The sequence below is a fragment of the Mus pahari genome, chromosome 2 (assembly GCF_900095145.1).
Source record: "Mus pahari chromosome 2, PAHARI_EIJ_v1.1, whole genome shotgun sequence".
In the NCBI taxonomy this organism is placed as follows: domain Eukaryota; kingdom Metazoa; phylum Chordata; class Mammalia; order Rodentia; family Muridae; genus Mus; species Mus pahari.
The window spans coordinates 160,758,311-160,771,817 of record NC_034591.1 but is presented as its reverse complement, the minus strand read 5'-3'; the positions used below and the strand labels follow the sequence as shown (position 1 = coordinate 160,771,817).

Below are 13,507 nucleotides of genomic sequence, written 5' to 3'. Positions count from 1 at the left end.
AAAATAAAAAAAAAAAGAGAGATACCATTGGAAGGAACAGGTACTGTGTGCTTTCGTACAGCACACAGCCTTCGCTTTTGCACAGCACACAGCCTCGCTCCAGATTTTATTTCTAGGTTTTGCTTCCCGAGCTCCCCACCTCTCTGTTCTTCCTCCTTTAGTGGTCAGCAGAGCACTGGGAACTGATGCCACTCGACACTGCCTAGGGCTTAGAGGAAGTGCAGGGCACAGCACTTAGAAATCTCAGACAGAGTCAGGCACAGGGGTACACTGTCATCCTAGCAGACAGAGTCAGGCAAGGGGGTACACTGTCATCCTAGCAGACAGAGTCAGGCACAGGGGGACACTGTCATCCTAGCAGACAGAGTCAGGCACGGGGGTACACTGTCATCCTAGCAGACAGAGTCAGGCAAGGGGCTACACTGTCATCCTGGCAGACAGAGTCAGGCAAGGGGGTACACTGTCATCCTAGCAGACATAGTCAGGCACGGGGGGACACTGTCATCCTAGCAGACAGATTCAGGCAAGGGGGTACACTGTCATCCTAGTAGAGTCAGTCACGGGGTACACTGTCATCCGAGCTACATGGGAGGGCGATGCAGGAGGATTGCAAACTCAAGGAGGCATAGAGAACCTTTGTTTCAAACTAATGAAGGTTCATGTATAAATGAAGGCCAGGGACTTCACATGTGCTTATTGAATGAAAGATGCCTGAATTAAGGGGACTTTATGTGTGCTCATCATGTAAACGTGAACTTAGAGGTGTTCACAGTGTTCCCAGATCAGTTATTTCATGTCAAGATACCGGAGCCATGGGCTTAAATAGTCACCAAAACTACACTGACCTAAGTATATCTTTAAGATTTAATTTTCTGCACTAGCCAAAGCTGAATGGTTTTGAAGAAAAAACTTAGTTCCTTTTTGTATGTTAAAAGAACATGTGCGATCAGAAGTTATAGACCAGTTCTATCCAGATCCACAGCTGAGAGGATGATGGGGAGCTAGACTTTGGTGCAGTCTCTCAGCTTTATCTACACGAGGTTGGCTGTCATCTTCCTCTTTGACAATTCGGTAGCTAGTTTTCTTAAGTTTTCATTGAAATGTTATATTTTTTAGTATAAGGAATGCATATTTATATATTATGTAAATTTATATATTATATATTATACATTATACTATATACTCTATATTATATAGAATGTGTTGTAATATAACTAATAATAACAGGGATTTTTTAGTTTGTGTCGGTGTTCGCACACATTCCTGTGTGTGCAGTTGGGTTTAGGGCAACCCCTCTTTTAGAGGTTCTCCATGGGTCTGGGATTTTCCAAGTAGGTTAGTGAGTCCTGGGGTGCTCCTGTTTGTATCCCTAGTGCTGGCTTACAAGTGCACAGTGCCATGCTTGGCTTGTTCCGGACAGTGGAACTTGGCTACTTGCCCTGTGAAGCATGCGTTTTACTAAGCCACTAGCCCAATCCGATTTCTTCTTAAAGTTTAATTTCATTTTCAGAATAGCTTCTGTCATTCTGAGGTGTTGTTCCATCCTCAGAGGATTTTCATAGTTTTGGTTTGTCTGCGTCTTTCTGGCGTTGCTGTTAAAAACCTTGAGCTCTGTGGAAGTAAGCGTGGTGGCCCATGCTTGTACCTCTGCACTCAGCAGACTGGGGCCATCAAGACTGTGAGTTCCTCCTGGGTCACAGAGAGGGAGATGAATAAAGGGGAAGAGATGGGAGGGAGGGAGGGAGGGGGAAAGAAGATGGGAGGGCGGGGGAGTCTGACTTTGAGACTCTAGGATACATTTACCTACAGGTTTTGTGGTATGGACTGAGCTTTATCTTTCCTGATGGCTAGTCAGGCCTTCCTCTCCTGTTCGTGGGGAACCGTAAGAAGCACGTGCTTTGTTCAGGTTGAGAACTGCTGGAACATCCATGTGGTAGAGTTGGAGTGTCACACGGGAAGCATGTATCCATGCTTTCAACGTTCTTCCTATTTAAAATCTCTACTGGGCTGGGGAAATAGCTCAGTTAGTGGAGCACGCACAAGGGGACCTGAGTTCAATCTGCACAGTCATATGAAGAGCCTTGACATTGTGGCATGTGCCTCTAATTCCAGTACTGTCAAGGCAGAGATAGGAGGATCCCTGGGGCTTACTAGCCCAATTCCAGGCTAGTGAGAGAGCCCGTCTGCAAAAAAGAGGTGGGGTCAGTAAGTACAGGCACAGTTGTCTTCTGACCTCTTACAGGCATGTGCACGCACATGCTCCCTTGCACACGTGAACACATACACAGAGGCACACACACACAGAGGCACACACACACACAGAGGCACACACACAGAGGCACACACACACACACACATACAGAGGCACACACACATGCACACACAGGCACACACAGACACATACACACAGAGGCACACACAGACACACAGACACATACACACAGAGGCACACACAGGCACACACACGCACATAGAGGCACACATACAGAGGCACACACACATGTACACATACACACACAGAGGCACACACACAGAGGCACACACACATATACATACACACACACAGAGGCACACACAGGCACACACAGACACATACATACAGAGGCACACACAGACACACACACACATACACATACACACAGAGGCACACACAGGCACACATGCCCATAGAGGCACACATACAGAGGCACACACACACGTGCACATACACACACATAGAGGCACACACATACAGAGGCACACACGCACACACACAGGCACACACGCACACACACATGCACGCACACAGACATGAATCCTTGTGTGTGGATTTATTCTGAGGACTTTGCACCAGAGAGCAGGTGCAGCTCTCTCCCACGTCTTCCTCCTTCCTCCTCCAGCTCCTTCTGGTTCTGATGGGTTGACACCCAAGCACATCTTCTAATGAATGCTTCCTCTCCCTGCTGCCCCTCCCCCACACCTGTCAGTGTGTATATCTAAGCACTTTTCCATGGCACCTCTCACAGAGCTGTATGTGTTTTCAGAAGGTTGAGTCTGGCAGATACCATCAGTTACTCCAGCTAGTTAAAAACGTTCACAGAACACACAATTTTTAATGAATTATAATTAGAAACAGATTCTGATTACATCCTAAAGCCCCTGAAGAGACTTGTCATATCCAGGAAAATTTTAGGATTTATAAGCCTAATTAGGAGGCTAGCCTTGTAATAAAAATCCCCGTGGCTCATTTCTGCGAAGTCATCTTCCCTAGGCAGAAGTCCCCAAAGCAAAGTGCCTGGGTATTGGCCTCTCCTCTCCCACTCATTTGTTAGGGACTTGGATGCCTGTCCTCTGGTGACACGCTCTTAACAAGGCAGTTGTTCTAACTTAGGGACAAAAGAGGAACTTTAATATGAGCCCTATTCCATGTGGCAGGCATGAGGAATGACTGGGCATAGCAGGCTCATTAGCTGCGTGTTGCTGTTAGCCATGGGGATTCACCCTGCTGTGTATACACTGCATACACCACAGAGCCCAGATTGTTCCAGCTTGATGGAATTTAACTCAGTTTGGATCACAGTGTTGACTTAAAAACATTGTTTTCCCAGTCAGTGCTCCTGTGCGTGAGGTAAAACAAATGCTTTTCCTAATCCTGGGGCTCCTTTCTGATCCCCACTCCTGGTGCCTTTGCCTTTTAACCAACCTGTGGAAATCTAACTCAGCACTTTCCGTTTTGATTTCAAACTAGTATCTGTAGTGACAGAGCAGAGAATCTACTTCGGACCATGTTTGTAGAGGTTGTTTATTTAAAATTTAATTTGTTTGCTGTTGTCTTGTGATGCTGAGAAGTGAACCAAGCACTTCATGTGTGCTGGGCACATGTCCTATTGTGAGCTGCACTCCCAGCCCTTGAAGTGTTGGCTCAGTGTCCTGTGTGCCCCTGGAGTCTTCCTTGGTTGCAGGGTGACCTTTTGTGGCTTCAAAGTCACGGTTTAACCATAGGCCACAGTTTACATTGAGGCCAGGAAAGTTGCGTATTTTACCTGGTGTTCATATTGTGTCGTTCATATTAAGGCAGGACACTAGGTCAGAGGTCAGAATGGTCATGCAAATTGGGGAACAGAAAAATACTCAAACAGTTCACGATGGTGGAGTGCCTTCAGCTTTCCCTCCATGTGCCACCATTGAAAACGAGGTGGAATGGCTACTCATGGACAGACCCGGGGTAGGCACGTGTGGCTGTGCACATTTACTCATACAAGGGACAGAGGCTCAGCACTGAACTAAATTTTCATGGATGTCTTTGGAAAAGTATTCCGGCAGCTTTTTCTTGTATGTTGTATTATTTTTAAAAAAATTTCATTGCACTTGTTTACATTCGTGCATATCTTGTGTGTCCGTGTGTGGGTTTGTGCAGTGAGTACAGACCTCCGAGTCTGGAAGAGGGAGACCATCATGGGCTCTGAGAACTGAGCTCAGATCCTGTGGAAATATGTACTCTTACCCAGTAGGCCATCCCTCCAGCCCTGTCTGCTGTATTCTTAGCAGCCATCCTTAGACGCTGGGAGCCTCTAATGTGTCTGACCCACTCAGGGGGCGATAAGTTCCACAGTCTAAGCAGAGCCGACAGCCTGGCTGCAGTGCCTTGTGAGGAGAGCGAAGGTCTGTAAGTTTTGTCACTGTGATTGGTTGGACAGTGACCCTGAAGGCACCGTACAGTGCTCAGTTGCTCCGATCTTCAAAGCTAATGCGGCTCATGTGGGAAATGCCCGAGAAAGAGCAGAAGTCTCGGCAGAGCTTGATCGCGGATCAAGACTGAGTGTCCATAAAAACCATGTGCTGCTCAGCAGTGTGGAGGCTGCCTGTCCCGGAACCAGTGTGTCCTGATGTAGCGTGGGAGAGACATGGACAGAGGCACCGTGTGCTTCCACGGGAAGCTGTCACGGACAGCAGGGTCTGTTCTAGATGAATCTAGACTGCGGTGCGCTGGGTCAGGAGGGCTGCACCCAGCTGCAGCGTTCTAAGCCTTCAGCTGAAACTTGCATTTAAGTTGGTACCTGACTCTGTTGGCAACAGGAATTTCTTGTTTCACAGAAGTGTTAAATAGTATTTTTCTGGTGGTAAATTTTCACCAGTGGTAACAGTCCCATTTACTAGTATTTTCCTATTAATACCAAAGAGAACCTTTCTCTTCTCTCTTCCTCTCCCTCTCTCTTTCTTTCCCTCCCTCCCTCCCTTCCTCCCTCCTCCTCTCCCCATTCTTCATTCCTATGTTTAGCATTTAGAACACATCTTCTGGTGCCTGCTGCTGTAACTGTGACTGTGATCCGTGTGTGTCCATTTCTTGACTGAGTAGCTCTAAGATTCACGCTTTCACGTATATCACAAGGAAACACTGCCCCTCCCCCCATACTCCTCCTCTTCTCTCTGCTTCTTGTTGGTTGTGTTACTGGCTTCCCACGGTTGTGATTTGTGATATCTGCGTTCCAGCTTGGAATAGAATTAATTCTTCTCTCTCGGAAGGTGTAGGTTGTGATAGACAAACGCGTAACTATTTGCAGTAATGAAGTCTGTGGCACTAAACTGTTTCCCAATGGGCCATCCCTGTCATGAGGGACCTTTGGTTTGCTCCTAGTTCTGTTCTCTTGTTCAAGCTCAGCTTGAGTCGCCATAGTTTCTTCTACCCAGTTGACATTTTCTTGGATTCTTTTCTCTCTTTTGATGCAATTCTGTGCACAGGAGTTTCAGAGAAAAGTTTCTTAGGCACCTATTCTGGAATGTTCTTGTCAGGGAATTGAATTTGAGTTTTGGTTGGGCTGTGTACAGATTATAGCTCTCCAAACCACTGTCTGTCTGTTCCATCCATCCATCCAGCCCTGCAGATGAGAATTCAGCGGCCAGCCTGATATTTCTCGGTATTGCTCTTCTCTCTTGACATCCTTAAGCCTCTTTGTGTTAACTTGGCACTGTGTTCACTTGTCTAATCTCACATTGCCATTGTCAGAGCAACGTTTATAGTTTATCGTTCTGAAGGGTCGGAGTCTCACAGTAAGTGTAGGTGACACCAGGTTCTCCCAGCAGCTCCAGGCAATGGCTGCACCTGGCCTTTCTGTTAGTCTTCTGTCTACTGACAGCGGCTGGCATCCTTGGCTTATAACCCGGTCTTCTACCTTCACATGGCGTGTTTGTTCTGTGTGTTTCTCTCTTCTTACTTTCTGATACAGAGCAGTCAATGTGGATAGGACATTCGGGAAGACCTTCATCTCGATGACATCATAAAGACACTGTTACCAGATAAGGTCACATTTCCAGATACTGAGAACTCAGACATCAAGATTTGCTTTGGGGGGAAGGAAGTTCGACCTCTGACAGCATTCTAACATTTCAGCAGAATGTGGCCTCTCTGCTCACTTAGTCCCATTAACAACCAGTGAGTCATTTATTCAGAGACTTGGCACCCTGCTTCACATGCAAGAAATTTATCTTTAAAACAAAAGTTTATTTTGACTTTTATGTGTGCAGGTGTCTGCCCATCTGCAGGCGTTCACATGCATGCAGTACCTGGAGTGGCCAGGAGAGGGTATCAGATCCTCAGAAACTGGAGTTACAGGCAGTTGTCTGCTGACCCACATGGGTGCTGGGAATCAATCCCCAGCTCTTAACCACTGAGCCATTCCTCCAGCTCCTCAATACTTTTTTTTTTTTTTTTTTTTTTTGTTTTTTTTTTTGTTTTTGTTTTTGTTTTTTGAGACAGGGTTTCTCTGTGTAGCCCTGGCTGTCCTGGCATTCACTTTGTAGACCAGGCTGGCCTCAAACTCAGAAATCCGCCTGCCTCTGCTTCCTCAATACATTTATTTATTCTTTATATTCAATATGTCTTTTCCTATTGTCACTTCCATTTCTCAGGTCTGTATCTTCCTGGATTGGCCCCCACCCTACTTCACATCTTTTAATTTCCCTCCTTTAGTCTTTTATACATCTATTCTAGAAGATTCCCTGGCTTCCTTTTCCAGTTTTCCACTTTTGTTTCTGTTTCTCTGTTAGTTAACCTTTGGAAGGTTTATTTTTACAACCACGTTTTAATTTTCAAGATCTTCTTTCCCCCTCTTTAAAAGTTTTAGGGTGTGGTGTCTACTCAAATTTCCTAGGGATATCAATTAGAATTAAATATTTCTCACTTAGTCTTGAATCATGTTTCATGGAAGGTCATTGTTTTCAGTGCTAATGGTTTTATTTGTGATCCCCAAGGCTTTGTTGTAGTCATGGGCAATGGCTGCTATGGGTGGTGTGTGTGGGAGGGGTCGTTGCTGGCATGAGTGTCCACTGTAGTCTAGAAGGTCTATTCCTGGCCTGGAATCCTTGCAGAAATGGGAAAGGCTAACAGGACTGGGCAAATGACATGGGAACCTCCCCTTTGTGAGTGAGTGTGTGCGTGTGTTGTGCACAAATGTTTGTGTGGTGTGTGCATGCATCTGTGCATGTGTGCGTGCAGTAGTGTGCACACATATATGGGTGTGTTTATGGGACAGGTGGGGAGCCACAGTGGGTGTTAAAGGGAGACTTGCTTGGTGGTTGGAGTCTCCATGTGGTCTCCCCTCAGTCAGATCTGTCCCTTGCGCACACACACACACACACACACACACACACACCACCTTCAGGTGCCCTTTATCTGATGATGTTTAGAATCACGTCAAGCTCTGTTCTGCTTCTCTGCCAGTCTTAACACCATCCATCATCTGGCACTCCCCACTTTCTTGAGGGAATATATTTGTGTTTCTCTGACTCTGTTCTCTGGGTGAGAATGGATGCGTTGGATTCTGAGTTGTGCCTGTCAGAGGGAGGAGGGCCCTCCTTCCTTAATATTTGGGGGGTTCTTAAGCAGCCCAGATGACTCAGTGTGCCCGAGGCCACACCTTCTACTGGCTCATTGTCTGTGTGGGAAGGCCTGCTTCATGTCCAGGCTTTTGTGGGCTCGTTTTTTCTCCAATGGCCTAGTTACGTCTTCCCTGTGGTAGAAGCGCCGCACCCCCTTTTCTCACGGCAAGCATCCTGATTGCTCAGCATCACTGTGACTGAGTCTGCTAAGATGCATGTACCAGTGGGTCAGCATCCTGATTGCTCAGCATCACTGTGACTGAGTCTGCTAAGACGCATGTACCAGTGGGTCAGCATCCTGATTGCTCAGCATCACTGTGACTGAGTCTGCTAAGATGCATGTACCAGTGGGCCTTAGGAAGGAAGACAGGCCCCTTATACCGCCTCCCAAGGAAGGTTGGTTTGTTTGTTTTTCCTTTTAACTTTTCCACCATTTCTGCTGTGAGACATTTGATCACATGCAGTTTTGTGGGCGTACATATACACACATGTAAACACACACACACACACACACACACACACACACACACCCTCTAATTAAGTCAGTAGTTTGGCAGGACTTGGCTCTGTGTTTTCTGTCTGGATTTTCTTTGCCATCCGAGAAGGTAGAGACTTGCATGCTCATTGTTAGAATGCTCTCCATATTGATGTCGGAGTGGATCTCAGACATTAACCACTGAGAAATCAAATAGGATCTTGAAGGTTCACTGATCACATGTTACTAACTGGTCTGGGGAACTAAAATGATAGTGACAGACTTTAGCCTGAAAGTACGTGAAAAGATTACATAGCAACGTTGAAAGACTTACCCCTTCCTTCCTTCCTTCCTTCCTTCCTTCCTTCCTTCCTTCCTTCCTTCCTTCCTTCCTTCCTTCCTTCCTTCNCTTCCTTCCTTCCTTCCTTCCTCTTTTTCTTTCTTTCCTTCTTAAAAAAGTCTGTGATGTTTGTTAGTGTATCTGGCTAATGTTTAAAAAGCTTTAACCAAATCGAGAGCTAAATGCTTCCCGTCTTTTTCTTTTTTCTTTTTCTTTTTTTCAGCCAAAAACCGTGGGATTGCGATCCCGGTGGATTTGGACAGCCAGGTCAACACACTCTTCATGAAGAACCACTCAAGTACGGTGCAGAGAGCAGCCATGGGCTGGAGACTCTCAGCTCGCTCTGGACCTCGCTTCAAGGAAGCTCTTGGAGGACCAGCATGGGATTACAGAAATATTATTGAAAAGTTACAGGTACAATGAGAACAGGAAGTGACGTGAATATTTTCTAAATCCTGCATCCTTAAAATGTGTCTCATAATATGATGGGGTTGAAAATATCAAATCTTGTTTTTTTTCTTATTTAGTTTATGTATATGAGTACACTGTAGCTATCTTCAGACCAGAAGAGGGCATCAGATCCTGTTACAGATGGTAGTGAGCCACCATGTGCTTGCTGGGGATTGAACTCGGGACCTCTGGAATGGACTCGGTTAAGAGTCAGTGCTCTTAACTGCTGAGCCATCTCTCCAGCCCTGAAAATGTCAAATTTTGTTAGGAGTGAAACTCTCTTCTATGCTTCTCTGCCACCGCCACCCCTTAAATGAACAGTTTCTGGAGTGATTGTCTTGACTGACTTAACTTTTTAATGAGTATATATAATCTGATGTGCTCTGATAATTTCTTAGTGAGTAGTAGTCCTTGATATAAAAATAATTATTATGCTAGTAGTAAAATTAGTAAAAATAGCTTACTCTAAAAATAGCTGTAATAAATTAAGTCTCCATAATATTGACTCAGTATATCTTCCATTATTCACTTACATCCCTTTGGTCAGAGTGAGCCAGTCCTTCTCTTCACCAGGTCCTTGTATGGTTTTTGCAAGTCCACATCCGTGGTCTGGCCTGTTTGTTCAGGCATAGTAAGTGTGGTACATGGCTTTAATTTTCTGTGGCTGCCACCATAGGCAGGATGTTTTAAGCAACAGGAATTTATTCTGTTATAATTCTGGAGGTGGGAGATCTGGGTATCTCTCGGTGGGCTTAGTTTTGTGTGAGATCGCCATCACTGATGCTAGATGCCTGGTTTCTCATTGGTATTTCCTCTGTGCCAGTGTACACCTGTGTCCCAATTTCTGTCAGTTATGTGAACACCACTCAGTCATACTGGGTTAAACAGTTGCTCGTATGAATTCATTTTTTCCTAGTAACATACCAGTCCTCATCTCCAAGTAAGTCACGAGCTGACTGTTCTGAGATAAGACATTGACACATACACTTTGGGAGGAGATAGGATCTTAAGGGTGGACCTCAGGAATGAGGTTAGTTCTCTTATACTGTAGACCTAAGGTGGTGTGTTTATCCTCTGTACCACATGGGGACGCTGCAACATGGTCTCTGTGCACAGCAGGAAGTAGGCACCAAGACTGCTGAATCCTTATTCTTGGATTTCTACCCCTGAGCTGTGAACACAGAGCTTGGTCTCCATGGGTACCTGCACTCATGTGCACATACCCACACACATACACACGATTAAAAATAAAATATTTTAAAAATAAGACATCAACTGTAATGGAGAGAGGTAAATAGATTCGAGATGGATTTTCTCGTAGGGCCAGGACCGGTAGATGGATGGATGAATTGCGGGGCAAAGGCAGGAGGAGCCGGAGTTACCCCAAGGTGGACGCGATAGCACCACTTGCTAAGACGTGAAGTGGTGGAAGGTTGGGGAAGAGTTGGAGTTGGGTATCTGCCTGCCAGCCAGATAGCTGGGTGTGTGAATCTGGAGTGGCATGGATAGATCTCTATGCTGGGAGCATCAATTTGAATATTTTAGCGTGAATATAGTGGTGACAACCACCGCACTGGATGGACAGTCTCAGTGAAGATGTAGGTGCAGCAGAAAGAAGGATCCTGAGCAAGCAGGACGTAGTGACGTAGGGGTCAAGATATCAGTGGGAAAGTACGGTGTCACAGAAGCCAAGGCCAGGTGGCCTTATAAAGTTATGTGTCACCGTGTGGAGCAACTAGGCATAGCATGGTGATCTGGAGGTGGATGAGGTACCCCTCCACGTACATACACACATGAGAGAAAGATGAGCTCATGGTTCATGCACATTCAGTAACAATAGGGGCCGACATCTCAATTGAAGGGGACGTGTGGCGTGTGTCAGGAGCTGTTCTTGGCACATGCTTTAAGTCTCAGCAGCAAACCTGGGTGGCCACTGGTGTCATGGGTAGCAATTCTGACTTGTAGGAAAGGACAACTTCACCCCAGAACAGCCCAGGCACCACTTGTTCCACAACAGATAATATAGCAGTCCGGTTTTACCAGATGTGGTTGTTTCTGATGAGCATTTCCCTTTATATAAGGCCTACACCCTCTTTATAGCATTTCATTAGCATATACCTCTCCTCTCATATATACATAATTTAAAAATCTTTAAAATATGGAGATACTGAGAGGGGCGAGGAGAGGGAGGGGGAGAGAGAGACTATGAATGAATGAAATCAGACTGTGCTGAAATATAAAAATTTGGTGTTGTGGGAAGCCAGAGTCATCTTGTATGAAACTCCCACATCGCTTCCTGGTTAGTGTTCTTCCGTGTGTCTTGAAAGGTGTTCATGTAGGTCCCCTGTGCCCTGTCTTAGGATGTTGTGGCCTCCCTGGAACAGCAGTTCAGCCCCATGATGCAGGCTGAGTTCTCCGTGCTGGTGGATGTGCTGTACAGTCCAGAGCTACTGTTCCCAGAGGGAAGCGACGCCAGGATAAGATGTGGTGCCTTCATGTCCAAGTAAGTGGAGCCAAGCTGGGGTCATGCCTGGATGGAAGGAGCCAGGCTGGGGGCTGTGCTGGGATGGAAGGAGCCAGGCCCAGGTTGTTCCGGGATGGAGGAGAGAGGGTCTGTAGCAGTCTGCATGTGACCACGAAATCCAGAGCACCTGTGATCCTTTCCAGAAGACACCATGGCACAAAGGATCTACAGTGTGGTAGTGACCGGGCATACATGATGTGTAAATTAAAATTTAGATGGATTGAGATAATGATTCACCCCTCAGTTATATCTCTAATATTCAATGTCTGTAGGTGGCTAGTATCTACCAGATCAACATCACAGACATGGGATGTTGCTGTTAGTGAGGAGCCCTGTTGGACAGCAGAGGTCTAGGATGTGAGGGTGAGGGAGGGAGTTAACTAAAGTAGCCAAAGTTGAACAGTTCTGATCCCTGCGGAGGGTGGAGGTGGTCTGTGTTAGAGAGAAGCTAGAAGGAGAGATGGTTAAAGGCTCCATCTGTGTTATTATAATTATTTTATGGCCAGAGGCTCAGATTCACTGGTGTCTGCCCACCGCTTCCCATCTCTTCAAATAGCCAAGAGTTCCTTCCATTGGCAATCAGAGCTGGAGACCTAGAGCTCACTTTCATTATGAGCCATGCCAGGCCCTGGCACAGCTGTGCATAGTACTCTAATGAAGCAGAGTTGGTGACTGTGGAGCCCCAGCCAGGGGTGAGTTAGCTCCCCCACTGCCTCCAGAGAATCTAACCCATGGTTCCTGCTGACGGATGGCTCTACAGGAGTGGGTGGGGGACAGCCTTGGGGAAGGACATGGACTCAGCGTGGCCACAGGCAGTGGGATGGGAGACGAGGTTAGAGTGGGCATTCACCTGCCAGGCAGCTGGTTTGGGTCCACTCAAATCCTCCTCTACTCTTCTGAAAGAGAATCTGTGGTTTTCAGACACTGGATTTTCAGGTCTATGTAGGCAAGGATAATATAAAATCATGGCTTAGAAAAACTATAGAATGTTAAAATACTTCTGACGCAGTAAGGAGGGGCTTCGGGGACAGCATGCACACAAATCGGTAATCCCCCGAATCAGGCCTGTACCCTGGACTCCTTAGTGCAGCATCCTGGCCTGTTCACTATGATCATGTTGTGGGCGGGGCCATCAGCCTCTCCTCTCCTGTTTCCATGCTTCTCCTGGCCAGGCTGGCCTTCTTAGCCCTCCTCTCCCTGTTCCCTGACCAACTCAAGTGCTGTCTCTTTGATGCCTTCAGTGACCAGAAAATCCCTGGAACAGAATAAATATTTTTTTGGTCCAGTTTACTGGCTTTTAAAAGTACCTCTGTGTAAATTTTCATGTCACTTGTCATGTTGAATGTCTGTGTGCAGCCTGTGTCATGCTGGGACTCTGTCCTGAAGCCCCAGCGGCTCATTGGTGAATTGCAGCACTCATGAGCTTAGATGTCTATCTCCAGGTGTCTCCATTAGGATTGTGTAACTGGAAGCATGTGTCACCTGTCTGAACCCACTTCCTCCTCAGCAAACTTGGTCGGATTCTGGCTTGTAGTGAGGACGGAGAGAGGCTCCTTGGGAGATCCCTTTCCTCAACTCTGATGGCTGAGAACATCAGCTGGGCACTAGCCAGAGGACGTGGCTTATCAGTTATATCCCGAGGCCCTCATTCTAAGAGGAGAGTTATATCCTATAGTGCTCTTGCTGTGACACTGGAACCCATAATTTCCTTCAGGCTTCCTCACGCTGTTCCTCTAGGGAGATGTGTCTCACAGGGTCATGAAGGACCAGTTTCTTTCTTTCTTTCTTTCTTTCTTTCTTTCTTTCTTTCTTTCTTTCTTTCTTTCTTTCTTTCTTTCTTTTAATTATTTTATTAGATATTTTC

At 46.2% G+C, this 13,507-nt stretch overlaps 1 protein-coding gene across 2 annotated transcripts in view; it reads left to right on the top strand.

Moving 5' to 3' along the window:
- Nucleotides 1-13,507, top strand: part of Itpr2 (inositol 1,4,5-trisphosphate receptor type 2) — a 397,058-nt gene that overhangs the window by 199,796 nt on the left and 183,755 nt on the right. For both annotated transcript variants that reach the window (XM_021191683.2, XM_029533962.1), the window contains 2 exons: nucleotides 8,893-9,083; nucleotides 11,480-11,622. In XM_021191683.2, the coding sequence (XP_021047342.1) occupies nucleotides 8,893-9,083; nucleotides 11,480-11,622 (334 nt within the window). The remainder of the gene's footprint in view (nucleotides 1-8,892; nucleotides 9,084-11,479; nucleotides 11,623-13,507) is intronic.